General features: G+C 40.0%; 1 protein-coding gene across 36 annotated transcripts in view; it reads right to left on the bottom strand.

Moving 5' to 3' along the window:
* Positions 1-6,715: 6,715 nt before the first annotated feature.
* MAP2 (microtubule associated protein 2) overlaps positions 6,716-17,181 on the bottom strand; it is a 366,938-nt gene continuing 356,472 nt past the window's right edge. For all 36 annotated transcript variants that reach the window (XM_090044877.1, XM_090044879.1, XM_090044884.1 and 33 more), the window contains 3 exons: positions 16,250-16,331; positions 13,158-13,270; positions 6,716-10,781 (listed from right to left, as the gene is read on the bottom strand). In XM_090044877.1, the coding sequence (XP_089901003.1) occupies positions 10,566-10,781; positions 13,158-13,270; positions 16,250-16,331 (411 nt within the window). In that variant the 3' untranslated portion in view covers positions 6,716-10,565. The remainder of the gene's footprint in view (positions 10,782-13,157; positions 13,271-16,249; positions 16,332-17,181) is intronic.

Below are 17,181 nucleotides of genomic sequence, written 5' to 3'. Positions count from 1 at the left end.
TTCAGATTCTTTGAGTTTATAAAGGTAGTATATCCTCCTAAATTAGCAAAGTATCAAGTTATGCTACTGAATATATCCTTTACACTAAAACATTTTTTTTTAGTGTAACCAACCTGTTAGTAGGCAGGGAAGTACCATCTTTTTTGCTTTCTTTTGGAAGGGAGAATACAAATGCAAGGGTTTAAGATATATATTTAGTTTTCCTTTTAGCCCATCTAAAGTGGTGGGGTGGGAATCACAATTGAAATCAGTTATTTAGGTCAACCCAGCCTACTTAAGGACCCAGGCAATGTCCAACCTAGAAACTAGAGGTTTTGAACAATTTTGATGAGATGTGAGTGTTTGCAGAATAGGCACAAGCAAAGTTCCTAGCATTAAATTGGGTCCTTGGGAATATTAACTAGCAACTTACATTCTTAAGGGATTAGGATAAGATAGCAGTACATTTGGATGCCAAGTTCATCCTGGAGGCTGGTGCTACCAGGTACTTTAGTCAGTTCCTATGAAGAGCTTGATCAGATTTGAAGTAGGTGGGCACTCTGAGAAGTAACTAGACAAGAAAATCTACTGTATTTTTCTTTACTTAAGGAGTGTTGGGGGTTTGGGAACACCCTGTACTGAAATTCAATAATTTGTTGTTGGTAATAGCCCTCAGTTTGTTAGCATGAGTAAACATACCACCAAACATGAGAGCATTACAGATTTCTCAGCATTTTACAACACAACAATTTCACAATAATTCTGATGAACAGCATGATCACAACAATACTGTTCAACTACTTACTGATCAGTAGATATGAAAACTATTTCCATATCAGAAAAAAATTTAACTGGTCCCAGACAAAGCTGCAAGTTGGCAAATCTAACTTTTGGAAAGAAACCCAGATCTCACTTAAGCTCAGAATTAAAATATTTAGTCCAGTCAAATTAGATAGGAGCATAAGAGGTTGCCTATTTCCTCTCATGCTTGACTAAAATCACTTCTATTAATGGATACAATAATAGCTTCCACTCTCTATTTACTTTATTCATCAAGAAAGTACTGAGCACCAGACAGGGGTGCAGCCCTAATATCCTACATGGTGAAGAAAGACTTGGGGTTGGCAAGCCAGTCAATTGAATTATCAAATAATGTAAATTGACCATGTATTATTTCACTGCAGTAAAAAATTGGCATAGAGTCTACAAAGCCGAAGTCCGTACTACAGTTTAAAGCAGGCTGAGATCCAAAGGGACCTCTCAGCTAGGATATGCAAGAGGTTGGGCTGAGCAAGTGGGGAGCTGCTACCAATGCAAGTAAACTAATACAGCTTGGACCAGGTTGTTAACCTTTTTCCTAGGGGATTTGATTTACTGGTGCAATGGATTATCTGCTTGCTGGATCTCATAGAGAAAGCCACCATTTCATAGCATTCAATTGCAAGCAATAAAAATTATACCCCACCAAGGCAGTATCTCAGACCTCAGTACCCCCAACCCACAGCTTAAAGGGGGGAAAAAAAATAAAGGTGACTCAGTTCACCAGATAGCAATTAAATAACTAGGGAGATCTCTGTACTAAAGGAAAGTGTTTTTTTCACAAGACTCTTTTATGTGGCAGGGAGTACTTCTTTCTGGCACTGCTTTCAGATTACATATGCAGAAAAAGTCAGAACAAAGTGACATGTAGTTGCTATGATACCAACTTTTGTTTTATGTCACAGCCATAATAAAAGTCAGGATCAACTAGAGTGTTATGTTGAAGCATAAGATAAACACTCATATTCCATCTGTATGGAATAAGAGATGCGTATGTAAGTAAAGTAAAGATCTCAGAAGTCTCACAGCATTACGTACAATGCCATCACAAGTCCACTGTAATCTGTTACACAAATATGCATTTCTTACAATAATATACTTCAGTGATTACCCTAAAAAGGTGGTATGTGTAATGGAATAGGCTAGTATCAGGTAATGCCACAGTTGCCACACTTTGGCCTGTATTTTACAAGAAACTATAGCATTAATTTTTCAAGCACTCGGACATCAGAGCTGGGACCTGATTTTTCAATAGAGAACACTACACACACCATGGCACTTCTAATCTGACCTTCAGATTCATTTCAACCCCAGGGGAAAGGGGAGAGGAAAGAGGCCAGGTAATTGAGCATTTGTTTTGGGGTCCTAAAATGAAAAGGAATGTTAAGGCATTGTGAAGATTCAATCCTTAGAATAACTGATGCCTGAGCAATGCTACACATTATGAAGTAGCTGTACTCACCTAGGAGCAAAGAGTCATGACAGTCATGACTTTCAGGTGTGCTCCTCAAATAGCAGAGACTGTAGTCTTCTGCAGGAGACACTGGCTAATTTTAAGCTGCCCTTCCATATTTGGAATTGTTGGACAAGTGAAGGAAGCATACATGCCTTTGTCATGAACTATTCCTGGGAAAGGCTGTTCCAAAATTATGCAGCAGTTTGCTTTCCAACACCTTGAAGCAACTCCTCTTGCTCCAGAACAGCTTCTCAGGACACAAATCACAGAGCAGGTAGGAACTGGAAAGAGAAGGGCTGAGGTGTGACTAATCTAAAATTGGGTAGGTGAAAACTGGTACAGATGGGAAGTACTACCAACAGAGAGAAAACCTTCTCTTTCCCTCATTCAGTGTTCCAGAGATGTATAACTCGAATAGATATTTGTATTAGGCAGTTAAAGAACATTTAGGATTGAAGTGGATGAGATGGAAGACTGGTGAAGTTAAGGGATAACAGAATAAGAGCTAGCTCTTATTCCTGGTCACCAGAGCTCAAAGTTTCTTACAAGAGGTCAGTACCATCAACTCCCATTTACAGCTGGGGAAATGAAGGCAAAAGGACTGAAGCACAATGGTGGAAGACATGGAGTCTCTTTCTAGCTTAAAGTCCCAGCACAATCCCCTATTCATTATGCACCACTGGTTCACTAGAAACTGGGATAAACTTGCTGCTGGTAAGATGAGCAAATAACATTCACAGGAAACCACTTGCCAGTAGGGAAGGATTCAAGTGGAATCATTAGCCCTGGACCCCAGTTAAGCCTCTCTATGCTCCTTAGGCCAAGATAGCTATTACTAGTCTAGTAGAATGTGTCGGATATATAAGCCTGAGCTTGTCTAATGTGGCAGGCAGTAACTTTCCAAAATTCTTCAACATATGATTTATAAGGATGTCAAATTATCAGCACCTACACTAAAGGTCTACCGTGGAATGTGAAATACAGAAGCCAATTATTTTAAATACATTCATAAGGCAATTCCTGAAAGTGTCCCAACTGATGACAGTTCAGAGACCAGAATAACATGGGCAACACAGCATGCACCCTTGCAGTGTTAGCAAGTCATCCATGTCTATAATAGAGAACTGTAGAGTCACAAATAGGTAGGAAGCAAAGGTGAGGCTTTTCAGCTGAAACTGCTCCCCCCCCCCCAAAAAAACCCCCAAACAAACTCCACAGACAAGTCTTGACCACTTCATTTTACAAACATCCATAACTTGTTTACATTGTGGTCCTTTGTTTTCCTTCCAAATGAACCACTAGAATCCAATTTCATTTAGGGCCCTTGCATTATGGGACAGAATTTCAGAACTGGAGGTACCGATAGCTCCAAATTTGGCACTCAGAGAAAAAAGATTTTGGCCCCACTTGCAGATGTACGCTTTACGAGAGGCTAAACTCAAAAGAAGGCCACAACTCAACTCTTGACCACCAGGGATATTTCTAGAGGAAAGAAAATGCTTTATATTCCGAGTGCCAGGGAAACCTGGCATTTGTTTTTAGCTTACGTATTTCTGTATTAATCTGAGCTAAACCCATTTTCCTTCCTCCCAGCTGGTCATTGCAGACCCTAAACAGAGAAGCTCTTAGGTATCCAGCCCTGGTTGCAATGTCCTGCCAATGTTTGCCAGGCATCAGTCACTCACCCAGCTGGGGCAGGGTTATTATGCTCTACTTCCCCAGGAGGAACTGACTCAAAGCAAGCTCCCCTGCCACTGCTGCCCAGTTAAGGTTGCCACCTCCCCTGCTTTGGTGCCTTCTGGCAGCCTCTGTGCATGGGTGCTCTAGGTGGCTGCAGTTTGCCCTGCAGGCGGAACTTGGCGACCCACATGCTCAGGAGCTGAGCTGCAAGTAAGGGCTAGAGAGACGGCGTGGCAACCTCAGCACCAGCCAGGGTGACACCAGCCAACCTGCTGGCTTCCTGGTGTGCTGGGGTTTCAGATACCCTTCTGGAGCCCCCTGGTCCTTGCTTCACTCTACCTGCTGTAGGCCTGGTGTTCATGCTGACATCGCTGACTGCAGGACAGGGTTTGCACCGCTCTGAGTGGGGAACCAAATGTCCCTGCTTTGTTCTTGATCATCCTTGCTTGGCTCCCAGATCTGCCCTTTGACTCCATGGTCTGATTTCTGGCAGGTTGTAGGAAATCTATGCCAGTCACCTTCTTCCCTAAGGGACACTTATCAAGCAAGTTGTGAACCCCTCCCCCTGATCCTTCCCCCCTTATTTCTCATGTTCGGACGTTGTATGCAATGTTTTCCACAGCTGTCTGCCTCGGTGCTCCAGTTTTTTACTTGCAGAGCTCCTCATTGCTGGTGCTTTTGGGTGGGTTCAGTATATCAACAAAGCAATGAGTTGTTTGTTTGTTTTGGGAGGGGTGGATATTTTTCCCCAGAAGGAAAACTATGCTTTCTGTCAACCCCAGGGCTTGCCAGACTGTAACAGGAACTCACTGCCAGCTGGTATGAGTGGGGAATGGGTAGATAGTGACGAGACCTGGAAAAAAAGGCCAGGTGAGGGGCTCCGCTTGAAGAAGGTGGACGTCGTCCCCACACTGTCCCTACAAAGATTCTTTTGGAAAGAAAAGAGCCCCAGCTTGGTTCCATCCCAAAGGCAAGGCTTGTTCTGGTTCAGTAATACCACTGGAGCTACAAGGGTAGAAGGGGAATGGGGGGATGGTTCTGGCTTCTTGTTGTTCTCTGAAGATTTTGAGGGGGAGGCAAGTAGTTGATTTGGGGGTCACCACCCACCCCCAATGGAGTATTCAAGGCAACTTGAAGAGAACCTGAGATTTTCATCGCTTGTGTTTTCTTTCCACAGAAGGGAGCAGTTGGGACCTTGGTAAGGAAACACGTTTCAGTTGTGTAATTGTAAAGGGTTTTATTGTAAATAATAATGAGGTGAAAATGATGTCTTATCCCACAAAAAGCACCTTGACAATTTTTTACTGTTGGTAATGAATATGGATACATTCAAAGCATAATTGAAACAGGTAGCATATTCCTTTTGCAAGTTAAAGGCCTAATCTTCCCAACGTTATTTCTATAAGAAATCCAACTGAAGTCAATGCAGTGATTCATGTGAATAAAGGCTGCAAGAACAAGCCTACAATGTGAAATAAAATAGTGGGAATAACAATTATGAATGTTGTGTTAGGGCACTGAAACAGGGGAAAAAAAACGTTTACTGCAAGATGGCCATTTTCCTTATGCAAGTCACCAGCACGGTAAGGTGGCTCTTGCTCATAGAGTTCATAGACAAAGGAAGACTAGCAAATACAGCTACTGTCATGTAATACATGAAGATTTATTTCTCCGGAGAACTAATTCCAGTAAAGGAGAGTAGGTGAGGGGACTGGTTAGCTAAAACCGGCAGACCTGTTGCTTAGCGGGGCATGAGAATGCCCATTCACAGTAGGAACACAAGAAAGCAAACATGATTCAGCACTTGTTTTTTCAACATGTGTATGCTTGTGTTTAGAGAAGAAAACAAGGCTGATTTATGGCGGCATGTTCTCAGCAGCAACCTCTTGGCAAGGATAAGCATGCCTTACTGAGGAGTTTGAATAAGCTTGAGATCTAAGTAAGTGCACAAACAAACAAGAACATATTAGGGGGTTGACATTCTCTTAGGGACAAATTTCTGGCTGGGCTTTTCTTTTCAGCAGAGCGTATGAGGATGCCAATGCCACTCTTTACTTTGTAAAGAAAACAGATATATAAAAATGATTTAACGGTTTTCAGCCCCATTCCCAGTAAGCAAGTGGCCATGAGATACGACCAAACTTGGCATTAATAGATGCCACTTCAGAGACACTAGCGTTTAAAAGGTTATACCCGTCCACTGAAGCACATGCCCATGCCCAGTCAGGTTTGAGGTCTCTGGTATATGGTAGGTGCGCTGTAAGAGAAATTATAGCCGCTAGCTGTGCTGCACATATTTTGTGGGGAAACAGATGACTCCAACCTCCAGGGACACCTTCACTTTCATTCAATTCTTACAAAAAAATACGAAGAAAAAAGGAAAGCTGAGCTACTCATGAGATCAGTTATATTTCTAGGTAGCTGCATTGGCTAATTCAGAAAGTAAAGCAAGTATTTGAGTTACATTTCCAGGGCAAATAAGGTTATGACAGGGAAATATCACCCTACAGATTGGGGGGGAGGGAGGTGGAGTCAAGGTGGGGGACGACAAACAAACACCAATTAGAAGCAAAAAGCAAACTGACTTCTTTGGGAACAAATTATGGGGAGTAGCTGACAGACACAACATGCCCCTATGGCTACTGACTCCTCTTAGTGAGATTTCATATATGCCATGGCAGCAGATATATGATATGATATTTTCTTACGAGTAATGTAGTGCTGTATAACGAATGAATGAGAAGAGCCTGCATCTCAAAAAGAAGAGACAGATACAAGCAGTTAGATGACAAGCAATTTTATTTTGCAAAACAATCACTATACAGCAACAAATACAATTGCAAATTGGATTGAAAAACATGAACTAACTACCACCAGCCATTCAAGAAATGCCTCTTTATGGTAACAGGCTCTAGAATTATCAGAAAAAAACACAGGTTTGTAACAGCAGACTGTATTCCTTGAAATCCCAGCATACAGAATATGTTTCCTTTTTTTTCTCTTTGCTAAAGTTGAAGTGGTGTTTATGTTTGACTTTTCCAAGTGTGAAAGTTATTCATTTTCCTGCAGAGGGAATTACTTGAGTGAGATTACTAACAAGTGAGCTCTGTGCTCACCTACGCTAAAATTCTATCTTCATTTTATATAGCAAAAGTGATCTACACTTCAAGACATGTGTCTTTGAAGGGACATTCATACTTGGTTCCAAACATTATTTAGTCCAGCACATCTTGTATGTGGTTGTCCACAATGACTGCTTTTTGACTCCTTTTGGGTCATGTAGATAGGCAAATTTGTATACATTTGCAAGCAGTCACGATGAGGAAAGGAATGTTGCTACTGTACTTTAACATATTTGAATGGATAATACCATTTAGTGCTGTACAGTGAAACTATGTGTAATCTAGTGGACACATGATTTTCTTCATCATTATTAGTCTTTCCTTTAATGGTACTGGACAAAGATCTATTCGACTTCTGCTGATTTCTTCCTGCCTGTGATTACATACAAACAGAAATTTGCAGATGCAGAAATTCTTAAGGAGCGCCTTTTTTACTCTCATCACTCAAAAGATATATTCAGTTTTGGTCATTCTACTGCTATCCAACTTGGTGCAATTTAAGTGTTCAATTTCCCTGGATGATGTATTGTTACAAATAGAGAGAAGTTTGGTCTCAGATACCACTGACTGGCTATACCTACCAGTAGAATCAAAATATTAAAGATGTACTTTCTAGAACCTTGGATATATTTTCTTTTCAATGTGGGCATCAGATGCTTACAAAGTTGGGTTTTTTTTAACACAACAACATTCTTCTTGAGAAATTAAGATTTTGAGGAGCTTTTTCAATGAACACCTTGAGTCATGCAACACAACTGCTCTTTATTCAACAGTGAAAACTCTTCATTTCTTTTATCTTCATTTAACTCCACAAAAGATCTAGAATGCTTTCCATGGAAGGACAGTTACTGATTACAAGGTCTTTGCTTGAATTAAGACAAGGAAGCTCATTTCAATGCATGAAGTAAGTAACCAAGTGTATCGCACCAATCTAACTTTGGATGTTGTCTATCTACTGACTCAAGTTAATGATTTATAGTATGTTAATTTTAAAAGGAGAATGAAAATACTTAAGTTGAAGGTTAAACACTGTTCTGCCTTGCTGGTGCTCAGCTGCAATGAAGGTGAGGTTCAGCAGTACCTTAGTTTCTCTCTAACACTGGCAAAACACATAATAAAAACAGTGCAAAGCTAATTTGCATTAACTGATGCTACAGACACAGCAACATGTTCAAAAATACTGTTTTCCCATCTCGTTTTGTTTTAAAAAATGGCAAAGGATTTTGTTATACCACATGGCACAATATTTCCATGTCAATTCTTATGCTTATTCTAAACATCAGTACAGAAACTGCAAGGCAGAAGCCAGAATCCTCTTGATGTATGTAACTTGATGTCTAAGCTCATTTGCTTTTGTATAAAATTACAGATTTCTAAACAGCATTAGGTACTTTGTAGTGTGAAAAAGCTTTTTGCAGAGTTAAAGTGTGATGTACAGTTGTATTTAAGAATTTACTGTCAGTAAGGTACCTGGAGTTTTAGCTAAATAATTAATTTTCATACTTTTGGGAATTGCTTAGCTAAAATCTTCGTACACCTCAAACATTTATTGTTAATATTTGTAGTTTTCTACCTGAATTTAATTATGTGGCATCCTGTTCTATTAATTATAACAATTCTTCTCCACAGATAAAAAATCTTCTCTGACTATGCATCTTTTCAGATCAGTCCCTGATCCACACATTCATGTACAAATAAGAAGTAAAAAGAACAGATAGAATACTCAAAAGCTTGCAACTCATGGTTCATGTGTAGCTTAACTAACTGTGCAAATGTTATCTGGAGATTTCAAAAGGAAAACACCATTCTGCAAGTGTGTAAACTGGTCATTTCATAATGTCTATTATATATAACATCAGCAGATTATTATCCACTGATGAATAATAGTACCATATTACCTTCAGTGTTTTCTTAGTGTCCATAAGGTAGCACTGGAATTCTTACAAGTAACTCCATTAGGTGTGATGTTTATCTCTCTCTGCCTTTTTCTTTTAATTCACACTTTGTCTTATACTTTTTATAGTCAATATAATCTCACTTGGTTCAGATTTAAAGATACCCTATTATCTATCTGGTCATCATAGTGACCCAGTCTAGGATGTTTATTTTATTTATTTATTTATTTATTTAATTTATTTATTATAATTTATAGGCATGTTCTACAGTGCTTATTACTGAGCACTTGATCATATACATAAGACATCACTGAAGGACTAGAATGACACCCTAATACTCTTATTCTGTGTTTCAACTTTAGCAAAAGAAAAAAGAATAAATAAATCCAGTATTCATTGTTACTACAGGAATTTTAAAAAATGCCAAAACCAAACTATTTTTGGATTTTTAAAAATCCAAAATCTAAACCCACCTCTTTGGAGACCCTTTTACAAACATCTGGACCCCACAAAATCAGTCTTGGTGAAGAAAAAGGGGAGGGAAGGAATTATTTTTCTAGCATCACAGAAGAGACTTGCATCTGGCACTAAAACAGGGTCACGGCTTTTAGTTGTTACAGAAAGCAATTCATGCTAAAATTTTTGTCATTTTTTTAATGTATTTTTCTGAATAGGGAAAAAAACCCTGCTAACATCTACTTTTACATACCTAAAATTGCAACACCAAAGGGTGCAAGAGACACAGATACTGTGAATAAAGAAGTATAATATTCAAGTATATGAGGGCGTATCACAAATGGCCACAGAGAAATATATATATCTATAATACTGTATCAAACAGATGGAAAGGATGTGAAACCGGTAGTGTGTACACAAATCTAGCCGCTTAACCAACATTCTAATCAGACACAAGTCCATTGGAATGGAAGTGCTCCCTTTCGATAGCTTTTCCATGTCACTTCCTCAAGCACGGTTCAAGTGTTTTTCAACTACTATTTTTAGTTATTAGTTAAATAATTTATTGGAATCAGCTATACACTGACAGGGTTAACCAGGCCCAAAAATGTTAATAACTTAATTCAATCTTTCTTCTACCCATTTATACAAAATAACACTTTAATTAAACTTGATTTTCTTTATATGCCCTTCCTTCTGAAAAGTGGATTCTTCAGTTTAATTTAACCTGTAATAAATTACAGTGGGCAACTTTTTTTTCTCCCACCTATCAACAGAACAGTGAAATGAGCAACTTGGGATATTAACAAGGCTCTTCAGAAAGAGGTGGACAGCCTTCAGGCACATGAAAGGTAAAAATGCATTTTATCATAGTACGGTACTCCATGCAAGACAGAGCAGAGCAACAATAATTGTCCAATATAACATACTTTGATTGTATACCCATGTAAAGCCAGTGTCTTCCTGCTGTAAATGGAGATCAGGCCAATTTTTGTATCTATTTTTTTCATTTTTTTTATTGTATAGTTACTACAGTCTTGGGATGTGACTTAATTTTAGACATGGTAAAGAATGAATGTAACACCTGCTCTGAGCCCATTCCTGCCAAGAGCTCATGCCTAAATATTATTACTTCATACACTGCTAAATGAAGCAAATTCATAAGCCCTGCTTAGCTAGGGCTGCCGTGACATCTTCAGCAAGGGTAGCAAGCTGAGGGGATTCAAGCAGGTTGATGCTTCCAGAGGATGAGACATTGCTGAGTCTGCGAGGAGAAGCCACGCTGGATCTGCCCGGTGACTGCGTAATGATTTCAGCCCCATGATCTACACGGGCTTTAGCATGCTCTCTGAAGTTTAGCTTCTGGCTGTCAATCTGTTCAAGAAAAGTAATGCCTTTAAACATTTGTTTTTGAGTAAAGAGTGTGGCTTCTCCATTGTCAAATGCATTTCAATGCCTGCTTTCTCTAGGGACAGTTTTCTCATTCATACATTATTCCACCTTTTTATTCTGAGTCCATTCTCCAGTTCCCAGTGCCCTTTGTGGTGCTTGAGGTCAGTGGCACTTATGAGGCCTCAACATCTGCTAGTATGATGATGTACAGTATCCTGGTTGTAGCTGCCATCACTGAATACTTCAGTTAGAAGAACATGAACGCAGTCCTATGAATGTAGTCCTACCCACAATATCCAGCAGTGCTTGGCAGTAGGAGTTAGGCACCCAGTTCTCATTGACTTTCCATAAGATTCTGGTATCTAACTTCCTTAGGCAGGCTTGAAAACCCCTCCCATAACCTTATTTCTGCTACTGGAAAATCTATGAGGTCATCATATGCTCACTGATCTATGAAATATTTATATTTTTGGCCCGAGATTGCAGGGGGGAGGGGTTTGTTTGTTTGTTTTAAGCAAAGGAAAAGAAAGACCTGAAAATAATTGAACTCAGGCATGTCCCTGAATATTCAACATATGCTATGGCTGAAATTCATCCCTGGGCACAGTCAGCACAAGGCCTAATTGCTACTAAGTCCCATTTCAACCTCATTTAACAAGCATATGTGAGACTTTGGGTATGCACACACCATAAGCTAGGCCAGCAGATCAGAGGTGAGTTTCACCCAATTTGAGCTGTATTGGTGTGTTGTGGTTGGTCATATGATATTGTTTCAATTCTCCAATAGGATGATCCTTCAGGCAGAATGTAAACCTGCCAGAATGAATGTAAATATGCTTTTTATGTACACTGCCTTAGCAAGTATTTGTGTCCGTTAGCCTGGTTGTTCCAAACTTTGTAGGAAGTCAACACAGATGGCACATGAACATGGTTAAGTGGAATCAAATACAAGCTAATATATCTGGAATCTTTTGTTTTAAGTTATTTACTCAGTACTAGTCAATCTGAGATCTTCCAGGGCACCCAGGGGAGTTAGGCACTCAGTTGCCATTGGAAACAATTGGAGTTCAGGTAAAGTGTTCAAATTTGCCTCCATCTTACTGAAAACCCTTCTCATTTTTATACCAGTAGGACAGCCCGCTGATTCAATGCAAGTTTTATGTAACCAGATGTGTCTAGTATATGGGTTAACTGAATTAACAAGAACAAATATGAGCCTGAGTTCCAGCCAAAGCTTCAAACCAAACCCCAAATTCTCAAGGTTCACATTAGTTTCTTGACATCTTATAAAATAAAGGCTAGGATCTACCCAGTTCCTGGGGATCAGAGCCCTGCAATGAAGTTCCCCACTTCTACTGGTCTGGGAAAGCCCTGGAACATAGGACATTTGAAAGCAGCAACTGTATCAGGGCCACCAGAGATTACTATATTGATTAAAAGCTCACAGAGGATTTGGAGCAGCAGCTAAGGTAGAGGTCTGAAGATAGGATGAAGTTCAGTCAGGGAAAGAGAAGGGCACTGGGGGTGCAGACAGAAGTGCAGCTCCCAGCTGTAACTCAAAACCTTTCTGCAAAGTGCTTTGAGTTACAACGTTACTGCAGACCAAACACAAGTTCGCTGTTGGTTCCAAGGGAGAGGGGAATCTAGCTGGGACTGGGAGCCTGCAGCCAGATTCCCATAGCAATGGCCACTCTGCCAGTGCTCACTGTTTTCAGAATGGGAGGGGGAAAAGGCAGTGGAGAGAGCTCATTCTTCAGACTCCCCAGCTTGTCCTGAAGGGTGGGTGGATTGGAGCCTCCCTACCTTCAGGCGAAGCTGCCATACACCTGCCCCTGGGGAGGGGGGCCTGAAAAACCCTCAGACTGAATTCCCCCTTCTCCCTTTTCCCCATTCTGATCTGAAAACAGCAACAAGCTGAGAGCTCTGCAGACACAATTTACAAAAGATGCTACATTTTGGAACATCTTTATCTAACACAGCATGCAATGAGGGGTCAGATTTTCACCCAATCATCCATTTTTGCAGCCTTGCACTTGTGTTTGGTCACACTTATAAACTGCTTCCTGTGGCCAGGTCAGGCAAAAACTGTCACTTCTGTCTGCACTCTAAGTGTTAGCAAGATCAGTAACCGGGAGTCTCTGTTTCCAGCCTGAGGGGAACAAACAAAACTATTTTGTATTCTCTTGCAAACTTCTTTTCCTGCTCCATGCCCTCCTCCATCTCCTTTGCACATCTGTACATTCTGTGTAACTTACACCTCCATTCATGTCATCGCTGATTTTGGCCAAAGTCTACTCTGAAATGGAGAAGTTGCTTCACCAAAATGTGGCGGCTATATCATTGCTGATGACTACTTACCTTGATGTTACCACCTCCAGGTATATGGTGAGCATTTTCAAGTGAACCAACTTTAGCCTGAGCCTTTTCTTTGAAATCCAGCTTCACGCTTTCAATTTTCACACGTCCCCCACCTATATAAGAAAATGAAAATTAAGAAAACAGTCCTATTTTTAAATTTCCAATACACCGTGTATTAGAAATCCAAATCCTTAAACTCTAACCTAAGGCCACAATGGCATTAATTGGTCCTTGTAGCTATTTAAGGAAACAATCTGCTCTTACACTAGGTCCTCTCTACACATTACATGTGTAAAATGTGATTAACCAGGTAAACATGCCTTAAGTTGTGATCCCGCTACATGTTGAATCAACTAATGCTATGATGAAACAAACAATAAGCTACAAAGTTATTCCACAAAAAGCCTGCAGTAATTTTGTATCTTGTTCTAATTATGGCGTTAATTGAATGTGCAGCCAGGCCCTGGTGCTGGGAGCCCCATCGACCGAGGGGATCCCAGCCACAGGGGAGAACCACCTGCTGCCAGCCCTACAACTGACAAGGCTCACAGTGCTGGCAGGGTTGTTAGCTGTGGGTCTTACAGCGGGGAAAATACTGTCTGCCCCGTAAGCAGCGCACACAGTGGTGGCAGCGGGAAGAACTCTGCCCCTGCTGTGAACCTTGTGAGATGCAGGGCTCACAGCAGGAACAGCACACGGGAACAGTGCTGTGAGCCCTGCTGAGCCCTATCAACTGTGGGGCTCACAGCTGCAGCAGCTGGTGCAGAGGAAGCCCAGGATCATGATCCCAGGCTTTCCCTGCACTGGAGATGTGGTGCGATGGGATCTAATGTGCAATCGTACAATTGCATGTGTGGCACGGCAGGAGGTGCAATTGTGTGGTTCACACATTAGAACCTATTGCACTTTTACCTGCACTTGCAGAGGGAGGCTCTTAGTAAAAAAGAAAGCATAGAACCAAGCACAGAAGCTGTAGCACACCACTGATGTGGTCCGGTCCACTAGTCAGTTTTTGTTTTAGAGAGGTGATGAGCACTCAGGTCTGTTTAGCAAAGCACATCTTTTAAGTACATACGTAAACCCCATTAACATCAGTTGGATTTAAGCACATGCTTAAGTATTCTGCTGAACAAGGATGAACTGAAGCACTGTGTTAAGCTGCCGCTCAGTACAGCATCTGCAATGCACATTTAAGTCAATAATGTTTTTTGGCAATGATTCACACAGATTAATTCTGAACTGTGTACAAACATATTCACTTGTATTAATTTTGAACTTGCTGCCTCTCAGCTTAATCTCTTTATAATTGTATAATTAGCGATAGTTAAGAAGTGCACCTGGTTTACCTGTTCTGCTTTTTTCTTTGGTTTCCATACTTCTGTCATGAGTGCTCTTTTACATTACATCTCAATATTATTGCCCCTAGTAACTTATTTTGATTTGCATTTGGATAATTTAAGTAACAACTACAAACCATGACCAGTTTTTCACATATTAAAGATTTGTGTAACGCCTTTCTTAGGCTGCTGACAGATGTCACCTTAACCCTGGGATAAACAATTTTATCCTGGGACAAAATGCAATCCTGTATCCATGACTGTTGTTCTGGGATGAATAAAAAAACAAGTTTCCAGGATAAAAGGTAGTAACAGTTTATCCTGGGATATTACAAAGAACATCTGTACAGTTATTCTGGGATTGCATTATTTAATCAATGGCAGAAAACTGGTACTACGTTTAGCCACTCACTAAACCCTAACCACAGAGGTGATATGTGTACACACCAATCCCAGGATATTGTATTTCTGTCCCGAGACAAATACAGGCACAACTTATCCAAAGGTAAATGCAATATGTGCTCCTAGCCAGAGCATATGGACTAAGAGGCCCAAGGAGTGTTTGCATCTGAATACATTCATTAGTTTACCTACCTCTGTAAAACTCAAACATATGTGTAAGTGCATGTGTATTTGTATATATATTTTTTCTTTATTGAATGCATATTAGAAGTTGTGTGCATTGTTTATTGTAGTATACAGAACATCTGAAATAGTTCTCATCCAATTTTCAGGCATGTCTATGTAAATACCCAAGGAAATGACACTCAGGTGTTATGACTGAGAAGCCGGTATGAAGACAGTATTAATCAAAGAGCCACAAAAACATGTGCACCCCTGCATTAATGGTGGCAACCATATTCCAGTTCAAAAGAAAAGAAAAAAAACCCCATACACTACATCATGTGAAGATATATGGCAAATTTTGAACATAGTATCACTGGTATATGGCCTTATTTTATATACTGCAATGCATGAAGTAAAAAACAAAACAATATAAAAAACCTTTTTATAACATTTTCTGCAAAGACAGGTGATAAAATGAAGAGCCACAGGTTATCACTATGCTACAACCACTTTAGTATCTGGTATATATATGTGTAACTTCATTGAACTGAAAAAGAACAGTGTTTACTTGTATCAAGGCTGATTTTACTACATATTCAAGTACGGCTAAAACTTCCTATTTGAAAATCAAATCCTGTTCCATTTTTTCTACTTTCAGCATATTAGATAATTGTACATTAGATATGTGTAATGTACTCCACTTTTTGAAGGAAAAAAAGCTTATAGGAATGGTGCTGGCCCATCAAATACTTGTTTTGGATTATTAACATGGCATATTAACAAATGTGACATCAGAATAAAGCTATTAACATTCCAGAAAGCAGTCACTCAATAGTCAACAATGGACTAAAAACAGAGTCTCTGCTGTTTCTTCAGGTACCTACCAATTATCATCTTGAGCTAGGGGGCTTGAGCTGTGGCTGCTCAGTGCACTGGTCCCTATCCAGAAAAGCATTCTAAGTACATACTCAAATCCATATATCTATCTATCTATACACACACACACGGTTTCCTGGGACAGGCAAGAGTGCTTAGCACCTTATAGTAGCTATACAGAGAACTTCTACTTATCCTTCTCGCCTTGCTTACATGATAAGTTAGTTGAAACAATGGTTATGTGCATGTGGGATGCGCAAGCAGGTTTTGGCCCACTGTATGCCACATTAGTGCAAATAATTCCTGCAATACCTGGTTTATGACGGATGTTCTTCAGGGAGCCACATTTGGAAGTGACATGACTCAGGTCTATCTTCTTAGTTACAATTTGTACCTGTTAAAAGCATACAAAATACATTATAGGAATGAAAAAAAGTCACAGGAGGGAAAAACTCAACTTTGAAAAGCACTGGAAAAGAAGAGATGGTTAGTAGAGAACAGATCATGCCACAAAGGAGGGAAACACCTGGATTTAAACAGCAAGTGTCCATTCCACCAAGGAACCAGACAGAGCTATGTTAACTCTTTTAATTAGTAAAATGAAAAATGAGAGTCAGGAAGATAAACAGGCGGAGTTATTTTCCAAAATGCTTCTGAGCTTTCCTCTCAGCATGAAAGGCAGCATTTAAGCACGGTGTGCCGCTTGACACACATCATTTTACTTCATATTTTTATGCTTTCTTGTTCGCTTGTTTCCAGGAAATCAGGGCTTTTAATATCAAACCTTTCACATGGCTTAACTGGACTTTCAAATGTAAATCTCTTCCTGGGCTTATCTAAATAAATACACTAAATTCTCAGCCCAATTCACTACTGACTATACTGCAGTCAAAGACAGGATGGCAGCCCAGGCAGAACATCCCTGAGCTAGTTTTAAACTTGCTAGCTTGGGACTGCTAATGAAAGAGCAGTGCAGACTAACCAACAGAGTACTTATGTATGTAGGCTTTTGTAGCCTACTAAGAACTCTGTGTTGCTACAGCTACTGTGCAGTCAGTACCCAAACTAGCTAGTTTAAGGGTAGCCTGGATCTGTATACATGATGTACAATCACAGTTTTCCTGCTTTGAGTTACTCCCATTTATGCTGAAGTAAGAATAATAATGCCATGATTGGAATACAGTGGCAAAAAAGGAGCAACGTATCAGTTGAACCTATCCTCTTTCAGCCATGTTTATTCTGAA

This window comes from Crocodylus siamensis, chromosome 4 (genome assembly GCF_052110815.1).
Source record: "Crocodylus siamensis isolate JL-2025a chromosome 4, ASM5211081v1, whole genome shotgun sequence".
In the NCBI taxonomy this organism is placed as follows: domain Eukaryota; kingdom Metazoa; phylum Chordata; order Crocodylia; family Crocodylidae; genus Crocodylus; species Crocodylus siamensis.
The sequence above is the reverse complement of the archived record's forward strand: the minus strand, read 5'-3'. Positions and strand labels throughout refer to the sequence as shown.